Source organism: Corvus moneduloides, chromosome 7 (genome assembly GCF_009650955.1).
Source record: "Corvus moneduloides isolate bCorMon1 chromosome 7, bCorMon1.pri, whole genome shotgun sequence".
NCBI classification, from domain to species: domain Eukaryota; kingdom Metazoa; phylum Chordata; class Aves; order Passeriformes; family Corvidae; genus Corvus; species Corvus moneduloides.
Window position 1 is genome coordinate 13,434,701 of NC_045482.1, and position 17,210 is coordinate 13,451,910.

At 47.0% G+C, this 17,210-nt stretch overlaps 1 protein-coding gene across 6 annotated transcripts in view; it reads right to left on the bottom strand.

The window, feature by feature from the left end:
- NRP2 (neuropilin 2) overlaps window positions 1–17,210 on the bottom strand; it is an 89,751-nt gene that overhangs the window by 63,045 nt on the left and 9,496 nt on the right. For all 6 annotated transcript variants that reach the window (XM_032114590.1, XM_032114587.1, XM_032114591.1 and 3 more), the window contains exon 2: window positions 14,458–14,635. In XM_032114590.1, the coding sequence (XP_031970481.1) occupies window positions 14,458–14,635 (178 nt within the window). The remainder of the gene's footprint in view (window positions 1–14,457; window positions 14,636–17,210) is intronic.

Genomic DNA, 17,210 nt, shown 5'->3' on the forward strand with positions numbered 1-17,210 from the left:
CTCCTCAAGCCACCCAGTTCTGTAGGAGCCCTGCAATTTCAGAAGCAAGTTCTGGACCAAGAAATACTTTCTTATTGAATGGGTGACAGGCTTCCAGTAACACATACAATTTGGGAATATTGCAATCTCCTCATGGGCAATCTGCAAATGGAAAATTAAAAGAATGAATCTAGTAAGTAAATCATCAGGAAATATTTGCCTCTTTGAATTAAACCCTATTTGGCTTCATTCAAGCATCTAACTTAGCTTTCTCATACTGGAGCTAATCCTTAATAAATCAAATGTTAAAAACAACTGAAAAAAAGCCCTTAAGGGAAGGTCAGGGAATAATTTTTTGCCAAATGTAAAATTAATATAAATGTGTAAGAGTTTTCTTCCCTAGTTAAAAGATCTTGGCCCAAGTCCTCTGCTCCGCATGAGGCAAAACTTTTTCTTTGGGTCATATAAACAGAGTGTGAATTGGGGAAGTATTACACTTGGGAGATAGCTCCTGCCCGGACGAGCAGGAGCACCTACTTCCTCTCCATCACAGCAAATAAGCTTTAGGTTTTCAAAATGAAACACCAAGGATGTCCAGTCAAAACTGTTAAACTTCCAAACTTCAGCAAGAATGCCAGCTAATCCCCACCACAGATTCTTTTGGAACCATGTGCTTCAGTCATGTCCATGCCTTGGCCCTCCAACAAACAAATTGATAAACCCCATTCTCCTCATTCTGGGTCACTGGACATGTTACAATCTAGTTTGGCCAAATCTTTGCTTCTGTTAAGCTTAAGCATTGGTTTCCAGACTTTCTTCTTCCCTTGTGAAAAAGAAGAAGAAAAATTGGAAGGAAGAAAACCTAACCATGCTTTCTACTCTAAGCATTTCATTTTCAGATAATTACAGACTAGGGCACAGCTGGGTGGGATACATTTATGCTGCAATGGCATTCAAACTGTCTCATACAGTGCCCAGCAATTTGCATTTCACTCATTTAACCAAATCCATTGTTTCAGTCAACATGCACCAACATTCCTGTGGGCTGACCTCTCTGGCATTACCTCTACTGGGAAAGCTGCCATCTCTCCAAGCACATTTCATGGCCACTTTTCCCCACCTAGGCATTGCTCCAACGAGCCAAGCATAAATATGTGAGGGTAGGGTGCAACCTCTGTAACCCACAAGTATAATCAATGGATTAACCAACTCTTCTTTTGCAGCGAAGGTGACCACAGTTGGCTGCTCCTCCAATGGCACAATGGCAGGACATTCCCAGCTGCTGCTTGAGTGGGAAGGTCAGTGAGTTGGTTTGAAACCACCTCAGACAGCTTTTCACCAGGGAGTTTTGAGGCAGGGAGGCAATGCTGAAGTGCTTTTAACTCCCCAGACAATGGAGGCTGAGAAAGAAGGGAAATACAAGGCTTAGATGCTCTTCTTGAAGCTGTTTAACAGAATTAAACAGAAAATGTACAATGCTTACAAATATTGCTGTGTTTTTATTACAGATTTTTTAATAGAAAGTGCTTTGCTGATGTTAAGAGAGCTTTTATAAACTAATTCTAAAGCACTTCTACAGCCTGTATTATTCATGCTTGTTTGCTTGCTTTTTTCTCCAGTCAACCTCTCTCTGCTTCCCAGTGTTTCCTTTCTATTTTTCCTAAGTCACTTTGCTGCTGGCCCCCCAAGAGAAGTGCAACAAAGGCAAACAAGCCCCAGATGTAGTGATTATGGGAAGACCTACAGCTTTTCAGTCCTTTTCTGTTGGGAAATAGCTAATCTGCTCCCTGACCACTGAGCTGTGCTCTGTGATCCCCTGGGGCCAGGACAGACCTCCCACGTGCCCACTCAGGCACTGCTGAGCTCCAGGAATGCTACAACCCACCTAGGGAGCAGCACCAGAAAGCCTGCGACACTCCTCTGGGTGCTCCTCTCCAGAGGGACACAACTCAAAGCAGTTTGGTGACCCATACTGCTGAACACCAAATCAACAACCCCGTTGACCATCATCCCCAGGTCCCAAGAGATGCTGAGTCCTTCCCCATTGAAACATCCTTCAAGGGCATTACAGGGACATCATCTAAAGATGGGGAGAAACATGAATCACAAATTATTTATACCTTCACAGCCATAGAATGAGTCCTCTGAATACATAAATTTGTGCAAAGCCTTGCTCCAAAGCTTAAGGAGGACTGGCTCCCCAGTCCAAGCTCTGACCTAGCTGGCAGCTTTCTCAGTCTCTCTCTAGAGCTATGACTTGAAGTAGGTGAGGACTTGCACTCAGCAAAGCCCAGTTTCCAGTGCTTGCCAGGACTGGAGAGAGATGCAAGGCTCTAACCTGAACTCCTCCAATGTCTAATTTGGAGCTATTATTTATAGGCGTTTCCATGGGGCTCATGACTGCAGCTGGCAAACAGTAATGATGGGATTCTCACGATACCCTGGGAGGTAGGAAGGCAGAGAGGAGCAGTGTCTGCTCCAAGGTCACACAGGAAGTTTGCAGCACAGCCAAGAATAGAAGCCAGTCTTGACTGGAGAGATTATATTATATTGGAGAAATCTGGCCTAGACAGACAGAGGGACAAATAGGTACAGACTGCATGACAACAACCCTAAATTTGGGAATGCCCAGAGCTGACTTAAGCCTTCAAGACCTCTGCTCTGCTTGAACCATATGTCACTGTGTCTTGAATCCATCTGCTGAGGGGAGGAAGAGAAAGTGCTATTCTAGTGAAATTGGGCAGGTGTTAATACTCTGCAGGTAGCTGGGGAAGGCCTGTGCTTAGCCACAATGGCAGCTAGTAAATGCAATTGTTCCCCCTTTGAAAAGGTGGTGGGAGGTTTATTTCTTAGAAATTTTTATAAAAAGCATAAGGTTTTTTGAACATCCTCTAAGAACAGGCAGTTTCTTAGAAATTAAATAGCAGTTGCAGTATAGAGATAGTTAAGAAATGGTGAACCAGCATCTCTGTGCTTGTTGCACAATCAAGAGGTGGCTAGAATTAACGTCCATTACGTGCTAGCTGGCTTAGTCGATTTTTCTGTGTCAACACCCATCTTCATGCTCTTTTGTACTCCACCTTTCAACCAAATCCTTATTTCATGGGTGGTTACATTGCGAAAGACAAAAAAAACTTTTCCGTGATGTTTACACAATCTTGAGCAACTGCAGGACATACCCTTCAAAGGTTAAATTGTTCCAGAAGCTACTGAGGACTTTTAAATTATTTTTTTTTTACAGCCATGATAGCAGAGGCAAGCACCACTGTTATCTGATGAGACAAGAGCAATGAAGTTTGATCTTAGCTGCCAGCCCTTAATCAGAGTAATTAATTATAAATACAGCAGATGAATTGGATTCTCCTTTGACTTGAACTGGTTTTACACATGTGTAACTCATCATTTTAAGGGTAATCACTCCTAATTTATCCTGGTGTGAGAAAAGAATCAGTCCTCATAGACACAAGCCCTGATACAGCTTTGTGCACAGAACTAAAAAGCCTGTACCACACCTACCTTCAGCTAGCTAAATGTCCTCGGCTCTCAGAGGAAGCAGACTTCTCACACCCAGCTTGGGATGGGATTAATTGTTCTTCTGCACGGACAACAAAAGTACTTCAAATCACTCTTACTAACTAGACCTGGGCTTTGGGTGTCTGAACATTGGAGAGATGAATCTGACCTCAGTCTGCACCTTTTGGGGCCATTTTTGCATATGCTGAAGCAAAAGATGCTCACAGAGCTTGCCCTTGTTTTGCCCTTATGGAAATAACTGACTCTGGCAACAACAGAGAGAAATGGGCTATAATTGCTCTGAATCTGAAGGGATTTCACTGGATTTCAGTGACTAAAATGACAAAAATTCAATGGCAGCAGGGGGAGAGCTAGGCTAGGGTGGGGGGAGTGGGGGGGCAATGGCACAGGCAAAACTGCTTAGGATTTCTCAGAAGTTTGTTTTGAATTTGTTGTATCCAATTATGTCTTGTGTAATCACAATATTGTGAGGGTTTGTAATCATTCTACTGTGCTTTGGATTATTTTCTTATGTCCTCAAAAAATCTGACCAGAATTTCTGAGAAATTAAAAAAATCCAGTTATCCAGTTAAAGGGAAAGAGAAAAAAATTTAAAAAAGGAAAAAGGAAAAGAAAAAGAAAAACACACAGAGAAGGAGAGAAAATAACCCTATTAGATTGGAAAACTTCTTCCAAAATGCCTTGAAGACAAAAAATGGAAACTATAAAGAGCCTCTGTTTAAACTCTGTGTTGTTGTTTTCACCCCCTTACAAGCACTGCTGATGGGAGGAGGTTTTCAGCAGTTACTGCTAACTTATGTGTGTGGAGGGGGAAGGTAGCCAAAATATTTCGTGCAAAGGGAGGAATAAAACATAACTGCAAAGTGCTCCTGAGGCAAGCTGTGATTCAGGAGGGAATTTCAGCTCCTAGCATGCTGCTGCCCTCCCCTGAGACAGGAGAGCAAAGGCTCCCCCGTGCTTTGCCGTTCATCCCTAGGCTGCCTCCCTCAAGCTGTGTTGCCAGATCGCTGCGGAAAGGCGTGTTGGAGTGGAGAAGTGCTCTCATCTGGGGCATGTCTGGAAAACCGTCCGTTATATAAGAAAAAGAGATGTGCTAATGTGCACTTCGGGGGTTTTCTGCAGGCTGTTGTTCAGGAGTTACACATGGCTGTTTAATTTTATTTCTGTCTCCAAAACCTTCTATAAATTCCTCACTCTTCTATTTTTAGCTACAGGGGTCTTTTGTTGCAAGATGTCTTTGGTGTTCATTGGTGGGGGGAGAATCATGGTGAAATCAGGAATAAAATATATAAAGCATGTTCAGAATAAGTCCCCTTTCCATGGCATTCTGCCTTCTGTTGCTGCTCTAAGGGAACTGAAACAACTCACAACCCTTTCATACCCTAAAACGAAGGACACTTGAGAAAATGCATTTGCACTTTTCTCCTTCTGCTACAACCCATCTGTGGGAAAAATTAGACTTTGGTTTCTATGTCATTTTACTGTCACCACTTACAGGCACTTGATCACTAACAGAAAGAAAAAAATAAATATAATAAAAGATAAAAACCACAAAAGGAAAATTTACTGCCAAAAAGCAGCAGAGCAGGCAGAAGGCAAGGGGAAATGTTCACTTTGGTCTCTTTGCAGTGGGGGGAACAGATTTTGCTTTCCTGATGGGATCCAGTGCCTGACAGCCCAGGCAATAGATGGAGACAAGCTTAGGCCAGGCTGTCCAAGTTCTGGGGTGCTGATGAAGATCAGGGAACACACACAGCCTGCTGTGCCAGTCCTACTCCCAGAGGAGCAAGTGATGTTCCATCACACCTTGCTGGTGCAATATCAGCCATGGCCTTAGATACAACATGCAGTGAAAAGCAAAAGGAAAGAGTAAAAACCGGGATCAGACAGGGATCAGAGCTTGGTAGCTGGGCTTTCCACTATCACTCATTTGCACTGGCTTTTTTTCAGCACAAAACTGAAATAAACACCTCGTTAAGCACCAATTGTATAAAGGAGGTTGTAAGAACAGAGCCCTGACCAGCCCACCCTCACCCTCCTGGCTGTCTACAGCCCTCATTAGTGATGGATGGTCACCCTGGGACTGGCCCACCATAGGACGACTTTCTGACCCCGAATTTTCTCAGACACAGCCTGTTCACAGCCCAGCTCCTGCCTTAGCTGATGCACAAGCGAGTAAACCTTTACTGCCAAGACTGGCCTGCAGCCTCCACTGTTTGGGCATTCCCACAATTTGGCTGTGCCAGCTTGTAGTAAGAGCTGTTTCTGGGGCAAACAGTGCACCAAACATGCCTGGTGCCTCCTTGCATACTGCATAGCACAGCATCTCCTACCCCCTTCTCTCCTCAAAATATGGGCACGTTCAGCTCAATAGCCATCTGAGCCAAACAGTGCCAAGTCTGAGCACAGTCAATGCCTGAGCGAGGGTGAGTGCTGTGCCATGCACATGCCACACCTTGCTGCACGCTGGCAGCAGCAGTGACCTCCCACACAGTTCTGTGAGACAGCAGTAACTGTCCGGCGGTGTGGGAAGAATTAGCTGCTGGCAGGGGCTGATTGGTACCGCTGAGGTGAGCTCAGCCCAGCCGAGGGCAGCAGGTCAGAGAGGAAGCCACATAAAGATACAAGAGGGAGACAGAGGCAAGGGAATGGGATGCTGCATGAGGCTGGTAGGTACTCTTTCTCCTTAAGGTACCTCTGTGCTCTGGGAACAGGGGGATAGGACTGTCCCTGTTTCTCCTACAGGCAAGGACCCTGCCACTGCTTTGCTCAGAAAGATTTTCTTCCAAGCAACCCTTTGTGTCACCCTCCCGTTCAGCCATGGCAGTGTGTCTGCTTTGTCCTGCCAGCTCAGCCATGGAGTGTTTACAAGCCTCCCTCACCCTTCCAGGCTGTGGTTCAGCTCCGTTGACACTGAAGGCAACAGACTCCTCTCTCGGCGTGTGATGAATCAATTACTTCCTCTGACACTCTATTACTATAGCCCTTACATCTCCAGATTGCAGATGAAAAGACAGGCTGAGAAGGGGGACAAGGAAGGGGAGAGGTCTCCTGAGGTCTCCTTCAATTGAGTTGTTGGACATCTGAAGAAATCCCCATCTGCCATATTTAAAGACAGAGAGATGTTTTGCTCCTGAATGGCAGAAAAATCAGAGGGTTTTCACAAAAGAAAACCTAAGAAATCAAATGGGTCAAAAAACTTCAACAAGATGCAGTGAACATAGATCAATGGTGAGTCAGTCCCCTCTGCTGATGGAGATCCCAGACCTTGTTCCCACCCATGATTAACAGCCAGACATCAGTATTACCAAAGAGACAGTCATTACACCTTCCTTCTCCCTGCAAGATAACAATGTAAATGAAACCTCATACCAACACTCACAGAAGAGGAAGGAAGCTGAGCACATGCCTCAAACTCTCGTGCTGCCGGTGGGGGGGAGTGGGGGGACGACGACTACTACTACTTCTTGTTCGGCATCGATCAACAGCCCCAGCTCTGAGGTTTCCCTGGAGGCTTCAAACACATTGAGCACTTCCCGTGCAAACACCCTGCATGCCGCATGGCCTCGGCAGGCACGGGGCTGAGCACAGGGGCTCTCCCACCGCCAGTGGGTGAGTACTGCCTGTCTCAGGAAAGCAAAACTCCACCTCAAAAGATTCCTCACACAGTATCTTCTGTACCACTGCAAGAAGGTGGGGGCAGTCACATAAAACGAGCAGCCACCCTGCTAGTTTCTGTGCCATTTGCAACAGAACGAAGTCTTTGGCAGAGCATTTCTGCTGTCAGACCGCCCTGCTTCAGGCTCTGCTTCTACGAATTCATTAAACAATAATATCTCCATGTCTGACCCAGTGTTACTTTAAAACCACACCATACTACTGTACTCTGATTACTCACCAAAGCTGTAGGTAGATCTCAAGAATTCCTTGGGATTAGCAGTGGGGTGGGGTGAGAAACTAACAGAAAACCCCCGGGTTATTCACTCTTTCTAATGATCTACTGATCTACTCACTAAGTCAGCATAAGGAAGGCTTTCTATGGTGTGTTTGAACTGATATATCAAAGACAGTTGCTTAAAACATCCTAGCTGTGATTAGTGGACCATGACTGCTATTAACTTATAAGGAATTCCAGGATCACCAGACTGTGGTTTGCAACATTGCCATTCAACGGTGGTGTGCAGCTGCTTGATTTAAAGAAAGCAGAGAACTTGCCTCAGACTAAAACCTAACCTCCCCCAATTCCTTCAAATATATTCTATGCTGAGTTCTGGCCAAAAGCAACCACAAATTTCTTCTGTTTTTCAGTCTGCTCTTTGCAGTCTGTTCTTTTTATTTTGCACTCATATTTAATTGCAGAATTCACACCCAGCCAGAAAAGGCTGAGAATGAACTGGTCGTTGTCTGCAACGCTCTGACCTGCTCCTGTGTGATGCTGCTGCTCAGCAGCCTTTGGAGGGGAGTGTGCACTGCACTGTTGCTATCTAGACTGGGTTTTATGCCTGCAGATGCCCAGATCTTCTCTTCTTTATAAGGCAGGAATTTTAAGTGATTCACCAAGGCAGGAACAGTAAATCAATAGCAGGGAAGAGGAAGAACCCAAATCTCACAACTCCCAGAACTGGTACTTGCTGGGGAGTCTGCCACTCCCCTGTTACAGCCTGACAATAGGGATTATATCTATTAAAAAGGCTGCACATAGCTAAATCAAACAGTTGCTCATTAAAAGGCTAAACTAGTTCCTATGTAAATCAAGGTAAAACCTCAGCATTGCTTTTACTGGGCTTAGCATCTAGTTCTTAACAAAAAATGGATAATTTTTATAATATCATTCTGGCACTCCCCTTACAGTCACTAAACCTTCTAACTCCTGCATCCAGACAGCAAACCCATGATGTAGAAGAGCACTGTTAATCCCACTGTATAACACAAAAAAAGTGACCAAAACTCATAGTCCCACAGATAGTTTTTGAGGCTCCTGAGACCTGTTTGGGATGAGCCTCTGTGAAGGGTGTCACTGGTGTCACACCATGGGCTGGTGCACTGTTGCAAGGATAGTCAAGGGCCTCAGGCTCTGCTGAAAGCAGGAGCACCTCAATACTGTGGTTATCAGGCATTCCAGTGTGATTGCTCTACTCCTATCCTATGGCATCTGCACTGAGCAGGGTCTGCAAAGATGCAAAGGACTTAGACCTGGAGTGTAGCTTACAGTGCTTGCTCAAAAAATGCACACGTTTCTGACACTTTTAGCTGAATTCTGAACCTTCTTAGTGAGGAGCCACCACAGCCAGCCCTGTGCTTGCTCCCTGTCCAGATGCTGTGGGGTCCTGTTCCTTTCCTTGCTGGACAGAGACGCTGACTAAGAAGCGAGTACACCACCACCACTACCAGCTCCTCCTCAGCAGCAGGAAGGAGGGGGAGAGGTCTCTGTCTCTAATCCTATTGTTCCCAGTGTCACCAGCTGGCCCTCAATTTGTCATCATGCCAACAGGAAACAAGGTGCAAAACGAGATCTGACTCCTATGCACAGGATGTTAGTGAGCTGGCAGGACATAGGAGACCCCATGAGAGTGCATTTGGGGCCACCACCTTCTGCGGAGCCTGGACTGGGCCTGTCTCTGCAGGGAAAGGCTCTGGGGCATAGAGAAGCACAGCCACAGAGCAAGCAGAGATGGGAAGCAGAGAAGAGGCATGTGAACAGCCTCTAGCTGTTAACGCATGTGCCTGGTCTCACCATCACAGCTAACCCATTCACCGATGTTCCATTTTGGAAAATGACCCGGGCTTAATGGGAATTATGAACCATACAGCGGATGCTGGATGGAGTTAAAAAACAGTAGAAGCTCATTTGAAGACAAGTTGAGCTGCAGTGTCATGTTACCCAGACTGAATTATTTCCTGTACGTTAGAAATGTTGCTTCTGGCTACCCATGCCACAAATGTATGAGCAAGCAAATGCCTTCCTTAACATCTCATCTTTGACTTCCCCTCCCTGCAAAGTTAAAGCTCGACTCCCCCAGTGCTTCAGGAGATGCAGTCACTTCCCCTTGCATCCTAGCGAAGAACCCCTCCAGCCCCTGGCATTCTCTAGTGTTCCAAATGTATTTCCTCTTTTCTAAGCATTTTGCCAATCACAAGATGAACTGCATTGTTTCTAAAATGTTTACTAATAAGCTAATTATGCATACTTTTCAAAGCATTTACTAATTAGCTGTCCATGATTGCTGCCTTGTCTACTCTTAACCTTCACTGATAGAAGGCTTCTCGCAATATTATGCTCTTGTTTGAAGGAGATGGCAAGAGAGGCAGGCTGAATGCTGCAGCCCCCAGCTGCCTGACTGGCTGTCGATACTGGGTCTGGATGCAGCTCTCCCTGCCACCTCAGCTCAAAGGAATTTGAGCCAATGTCTCTGTGCCTCTCTAGGAAGAATGCAGAGCTGTTCTGTTCCACTGCCCAGCTTTTTGGGCACTCAGGAGATAGCCATGCTGCCATAAGAGGCCTTCACTGACTGTCCTAGCCGCACGTCTCACCCTTTGTACTGTGGCAGGGGAAAACCAGCATGTTGCTGCCAGTGTCCCCTGGCCAGCAGTGCTCTGTGAGATGGGCACTAGGAGCATGGTATCTCCCCAGCCAAATCTTGGTTCACTCTGCACTTCAAGCTGGGAGCAGGTGTGTCTCCTCCTGCTATGCCTGTCCTGTATCCAGCATGCATTAGGATGCTGTGCTTGGTTCAACTCTCTTGGCACCATTATGGCATTTACGAGATCACAGTGACAACTGCATAAATTTCCTCATGATAGTGGCCCCAGTTCCTGTTTCTGGAAACCTTCTGGGCTTGACAGTGGGACCCAAAGCCAGGAGGAAGAGCCTGACTGCAGCTCTATTTCCAATTTTCCATCTCCAGCCTATTTTGGGAGTCCCCGGCCCCTGCCTCCAGAAACTTTCGCCAGCATTTGGCATGTGCCACCAGAGGGGGCTGCGAGCCACGGCAGCGGTTCCCCAAGTCCTTCCCAGGCAGGAATCCCACCGACTGCAACCCAGTTGCAAGCATGTGTTGGAAATGGCTGCAGAAAAACCCACTGAGCATGGTCTCACTACCAGTCGGGCTTTTTTTAAAACACTGTTCCTCTGGAGCAGATATTATGACTCAGCTGGAAGGTCTTCTGCTTGCAGAGGAAGCACGAGCACATCCACTGCAGTCTGGAGGGAGAGTACCTCAGCTGCGTGTGCACCGCCCAGCCTCATCCTCTGGTAGGGTCAGCTGAGTGTGGCTGGGGGTGGCAGAGTCAGTAGCCAAATGCAGGAGGGAGCTTTTAGTGGTCCAAAGAGAAGACCAGCAGTGGGAGGGTGGCACAAATGGAAAAGGTGGTTGGTCATAAATGCAATGACTCACTCATAGCTGAGGTTTCGGACTTGGATTTTCCAAGCAAGCAGAGCAGACAGAACAACAAAATGGCAACTAAGAAGGAGTGGACAGCTCAACTACATGACTGCATAAGCTGGGGCATAGCTGTCCCTGTTCCACACCTATTGCAAATGGTTCATGTCACTCCTGGGATCCCAAATAAACCCTGGCATGCACAAGACTGCCCAGCAACCACCATACCACGTGGAAGTGGAAACATTTCACCACAGCAGCAGCCTGCTCTTTTCCACTGGATGCCACTTCCCTGTTCAATGAACAGATACCAATGACGTGGGGTGCAGTGCCTGAGCTACAGCTGCACTTGCAGCACAGAGGGGAAGAAACAGCCAGGCACTAGGATGATCATTTCCAAATAGTTTGGCAGATCTTTTACCAGAGCATCAAACTTCCCTTTTGGCTCTGTCATTACAGCTGTGGCCCCACAGCTGCAGGACAGCACGAACAATGGCCTGGGGCCCATACTCCGTGTCACAGCATGTCCACCCTCCCTGCCACAGGGAGCCCTGCTGGTGCACAACAGCCACAACATCAGGAGGAGGCCAATTTTCTTAACCTAGCATGCTCCCAAAGCAAGACACTTCCTCAGAGCACAGATACAGCACTGAGAGAGAGAAATGTTCTGGGGCTTCAATTACACCAAATTACTCCTTTCGTGATGGTGGTGATAGAGTGTAGTTACTTCTTAATGCAACTGGACACAGCTGAAAAATAAAAGCCCAGATATGCCTCCAGGAAACAATAGCAACAAGCAGCACAGAGCGGCCACCTCTGGCTGCTACCTTGGGCATCCATCCCTGGCTTATGCTTCTGTCCTTCAGGCTGCCAAAGCTGTTCTCTGCAGCCAGCTCTTGCTCTGGCATCTAGACAGCACCAGGTTCATAGGCCCCTTCTGGCCAGCTACTGGCCGAGGGGAAATCACTGACCTTTCCTCAGAAGTCCCCAGGGTGCCAGGCACTGTACAAAACACAGGAAGAAATGCCTCCTGTCCCAAAGGGAAATCTAAAGCAGATACAAGGAAGGCCAGAAGGAACACAGTAAAACTAAAAAGACTCTTGGAGATATTTTTGTAGGCTTTTGAATGGTTTTTAGGAATGTAAATGTTATGCTTTATGAGGGAGAAACTTTAGCCTAATAAGGTAAAATGAAATGTTGAAAGAAGAAGCACCAGAGGAAGGGGTTATGGTGTTTACCTCTGGCAGCTGGAAAGACAGACTGGCCCCACTATTGCTCCAATAGCTGCCAGGTAGCAACACCAGAGCAGGGAACCTTGTCTGCCCAGAGATCGGGTGGCCCAATGGAGCCCATCTGCCTGTCACCATGATGTGAATGTGCTCTATATTAATGATGAGATGTCAAAAGGGGGGCTCTGCCCTGACTGTGTCTTTGATGCTGAACTCCTGTTCCTGTTAAGGTTCACACCTGCAGCTGCAATGAGGTCTTCGTTTCTTCATAAAAAACCCTCTGACACTCAGATGAGATTTATCACTGGATGGTCACCTATCATTAATATATTGTAATGTAATGTAAGTATTAATGCTCAAGCATTACACAGTGTCCATATTTGCCTCCTTCTGGCCGGTCACTTAAAAAAATCTCACTCCTATCCATTTATTTCAGGCCATGTTTCTCATGCACTGCTTTCATTGTTCTGTTATGCTTCCTGTCAAGAACTGTCCATGAAGCTCTTTCAAACCCACTCCAATTCAGTGCTGGCTTGAGGGAGCAGGCACCCTAAGTCAGCTTGGCTCTCAGCTCACAGCTGTGACCAGCAGAAACTCAAGTGCACAGTGGATAAGTCGTGTTTCACTTTAATAAAGGCTCCCTTGTGCACACACACACAGAGAAAGGGAAATAGTGAGACCACACAGCAGCCACTCAGAAGATTGCCACAGTAAAGCAGAAAGCAGCAAAGGGATAACCAACATCCCCAGTGCTCAGGCAGTCCTACTGCACACACCACGTGCAGCTTGGGACCAGACAGCTCTCTCACAGGCAGCAAAACATGGCAAAAGTTGCACAAGATGCTCAGAGCTAAAACTGACATCTTCCTGCAGGTGGAGGAAAAGCCTGGTGCCCATGGGGATTTCCAGGTCTCTGACGGACCTGTTTTTGCTTGCCTGAGACCTTGAAGAGGTAGAAGCTGGAGTCCCTCCTGCCCAGTACACAACACTGTCCTGGCCAATACATAAGGCACACTCTTCAGACTGCAAATATGGGCCTATACAGCCTTTATTACTGTGAATTTGGGCAATTGCATTAGCTATGAGGAGGCTGTGCAGTTCAGCCTATGCAAGCAACAATAAAATCTGATAGCAACTATCATTCTCACATCCACTGCACGGCCTTGTTGTGTTCATCTATGCCCACGTTAAGCCTTTCTCTACCTTCTCCCTTCTTTATACACAGGCCTGATCCTGCAAAGCACTAAACACCTTGCACACACAGTGACTTCAGGGAGAGTTCATGGTGTTCAAAGCCTTATTAGCCCAGGCTTTATCTGTAGGGGGTGACAAGATCCCCAATGACATCAATCAGCACACCTTCATTAGAGTTAGAGGAGCTATGCTGATTTATGATAGCTGAGGATTCAGCTCTGCACTTCATAACCTTCAGTACATCATCAAACCCATGCTGAATTCTTTGTTCTCCACAGGACTGATTCTGCAGCCTCATAAATGCTTCCCCTGTTTCTTTGTCCTTTTTTACAAACAGAATTTCCCTCTCCATATGCAACCCCCTTTTAATCAACAGGACCAGTGTATCTAGCAGGACTGCTATGTCAGGCCTGTTTTAGGAGACCCCAAGCTCCTTCAAACGCAGGCATCCCTGAAGCTGGCTGTGGATTCCAGATGAAACCCACAGGTTTATATGTCTGCTGAGACCGTATTATTAACTCAGCCTTTTATGGTGCCCTTTGATGCCATTAATTATTCTTTACTAGTTGTTAATTGTTTTTCCCAGACATCTAGTTTCTGGGTCCTTTCTTAGAAGAAAAAGAGGGGGAAAAAAAGCAAGCAAACCCACCCCCCCCCCAGTTTACCAAACATAGCAGAAAAAGCACTATGGGAAGTCAGATCCAGCCCAAACAGCTCAGACCACCATGTCTCCAGCCTCACATGGCCAAAACTGTGTCTCCAGCCACAGGGCTCTCTGCCATACCTCTGCCTAGTTACACACCAGGAAATTGCTCTGCTATCCCAGCATGGTTTAAAAGAACAGCAAGGCCACCTTGACACAGAAAAACAAGCGGCCTTTTAACCAAAGTCAAGCTCAGGTTGAAAGCCAGTTGGGTCTTACTTTCAGGTGGTATCAGGCCAAGTTAAGAATTACCAGTTCATTGCAGAGTAGGCACATCCTATGTGTCTAAAGCAGCATCTTACAACCTCACAGGCAACTCTTGCTCCTGAAAGGCAAGGAGATGCAGCACTGTGGGGGCTCAGGGTGATACTTGATTTCAAGTGCAAGGAAGCACGAGACCCATACCACTAGGCAAAAGCAGGAAGAGGAAAGCTCTTACTTGCAGTCATGTTTTTCGATTTCGAAGTGAGGGTTAAAGTTGAGGATAATCTTCTGGTTGGATTCAGGGGCGTAGATGACCCATTCGCAATTCTGGTGGGAGGGGTAGTCATTGGGGTACCCTGGGGAGGTGATGTACCCAGCATCCTTGGAGTTCAGGCGTCCCCCGCATGGCTGAGCTGCAGAGACACAGAAGGGAACAAGGCATTGAAATGGGTTCTGGGCATCAGGTGTGCACAGCAGGTCTCCCTGGGCCGCTGATGGGGTGGTCTGATAAAGACCATTCTCCAGGCCATTGACATCTTTGATACTCTAATATTTGATATTAATCTCTGGGCAAGGAGAATTATTCTGCAGAACAAACATACTCCTTTCCCCTCCACCTCCTGCCACACTTACATACCACATTTCACACAGACCAGAAAAGAGAAATGAATGCTCTTGCCAAGGCAATTACAGAGCCATAAAGTAAGAGACAGATTGATATCAGATCATCTGGAGCTGCCTCATTTTGTCCCTTCCTTTGCCTCCTTTGCAAGCTGCTCTTTGTCAGTTTCCCACAGCTGCCTCAGGAGACACCAGAATTTGGACACTACAAATTCAATCCAGTTGCAGGAGGGCAGAAAGCTGAGCTGTTTCCAGGGAAGGAAACTGAGGCATGTCAAGGATGATGGTGAGCCCAGGCCCACCTGCACTGTGTGGCAGAGCCAAGGACAGCACCCGTCCTTCCTGGCTCCAGCCTGCAGCCCCATAAAAACTCCTCTCCGCTTGCTGTGCTCTCCCTCCCCAACCCGCCTGCCCCAACAAACCCGTCTCAGCAGACTTGCAAGCTAACCCATCCACTGGAGCTGCAGACACAGATAAGCAGCAGTGGTGGTTTTGTGGGACTAGCCCACAAATGGCTGGCAATGGCTGCATGGTAAGCAGAGGAAGCTCTCTCAGCTTTGGGCTAGAACAGGCCCTAGAGGGTGATTTCATAATAAAAAAAACATTTAATCTCATGAATGCTGCAAATCAAATTTATTATTGCATTACTTGCTGGGAGGAAAACCTGCACCACGAGGTCGCTTGATAATGCACTACAAATCCCAAAGTCCCTTTTTTCAGGAGGCCCCCATCATGTGTCCTGCTTCCCTTACTCCTCTGCCACCCCCTTGTACCAGCACCCAGACCCATAGGCTACAACATCTGCCCCCAGAAGACAGCATTGCTTCTGCACACACAGTAAAACACACAAAACCCACCAAAATGGGCAAAACCCCACAAAACCCTAAGCCCCTCCTCACAGGCATACAGCGTGACCCTGGTCCCACATTGTGGAAAGTCCTTCCCCTCCCTGACAATAAGCACTGGGGTACAATGTGAGATGCAAACCCTCATGGGTTGTCCCCCCTGTCAGGTTATCCCCACAGCCCTGGATGACCTTGGACATGCAGGAGGGTGCAGATGGATTTTCCCAAGGCCCTGCAGCACATCCCACACCCCCAAGGGAGCCAAGGCACAGAGAAGCATCACCCTTGATATTGGAAAGTAACCACACATCCCAGCAGCTCCATGAGCCAAGGGTTTCCACAGTGTTCCCCACTGTCTTGGTCCTGAGGGATGTTCCTCTCCCTCCACAGCAGCACTCACTGCAAAGCCCCAGGACCACTCAGGAGAAGCAAAGCAGTGCAGATTGTGTGGCCTCAGCCCCATGCTGTCATCTGGCTCTGTTCCTCTGCCATAGGGTCTGCCATGTCCCAGGAGTGTCCCCTGCCAGGCTGCCACAAGTCCGCCCGCTCTTGGTAGGGACATCCCAGCCTGTGTTCAAACTGCTCTCTTGCCAGAGCCAAGGCAAGCCACAGGAGTCAGACAGGACCCCTCAGCAGTAATGCTTCCTGCAAAAAAGCACTTTGAATAAACAACCTGCTGCCTGCACACTGCCTGCATAAAATGCATGTGTCCTGTGCAAAACCAAGGGCAACAGGAGGGCTCATCATGGGCCAGAGAGGCTTCCTTTGCCATGAAAAAACACTCAGTTTCCCCCATGTTTTTCATGCCCTCTAACACATTCACTCTTCAAAATAACTTTCTTTGCACACACCCAGAGGCAGATCTGCAGCCTTCCCTTTTTCTTAAAATAATCCTGTAAGTATCCTGAAAAATACGAGGGGAAAAAATGCAGCACTGCCATGAAGAGCTGAGAATACCAAAAAACATCTGGTTTTGTTCCACAGGAGAGATTGCTCAACACACAAACATTTACTAACCTACATTCTTGCACAAATATCTTCTCTCAGGAAGGCATATTTGCCCACACATGTGTTTATGTGGGTTTGGAGGGAGGGAGAGAAAGAGACATTCACGTGGAAAGAAGAAATTCACGGACTTGTTGACATCAATGTACAAATAGACGTGTAATTCACACTTCACTCATGTACGCACTTTCACACCTTCTCATAAAAATTCACACCTCGTTTGCACACATGTCCACCCCCTCCAGCAAATAAAAATATTCAAGCTGCAGATTATTTTTCTTGGAAAGGGCAAAGTCTAGAAACAATGAAAATACAGTCAATCCTTCCACACCTCGTCATCCTCTCCCCGTCTCTCCAGCTTTCACACACATGCTACCCGCTAGGCTGATACCACCAACATCACCCACCACTCAGAAGTTGCTAGCCCCTTACTCATGCTGGATACTGTGAACACCCTGTGAGACCTTGCAACTCAACCAGTTGGAGGGGAACTGTCATGTGAACAGAGGTGTCAGCC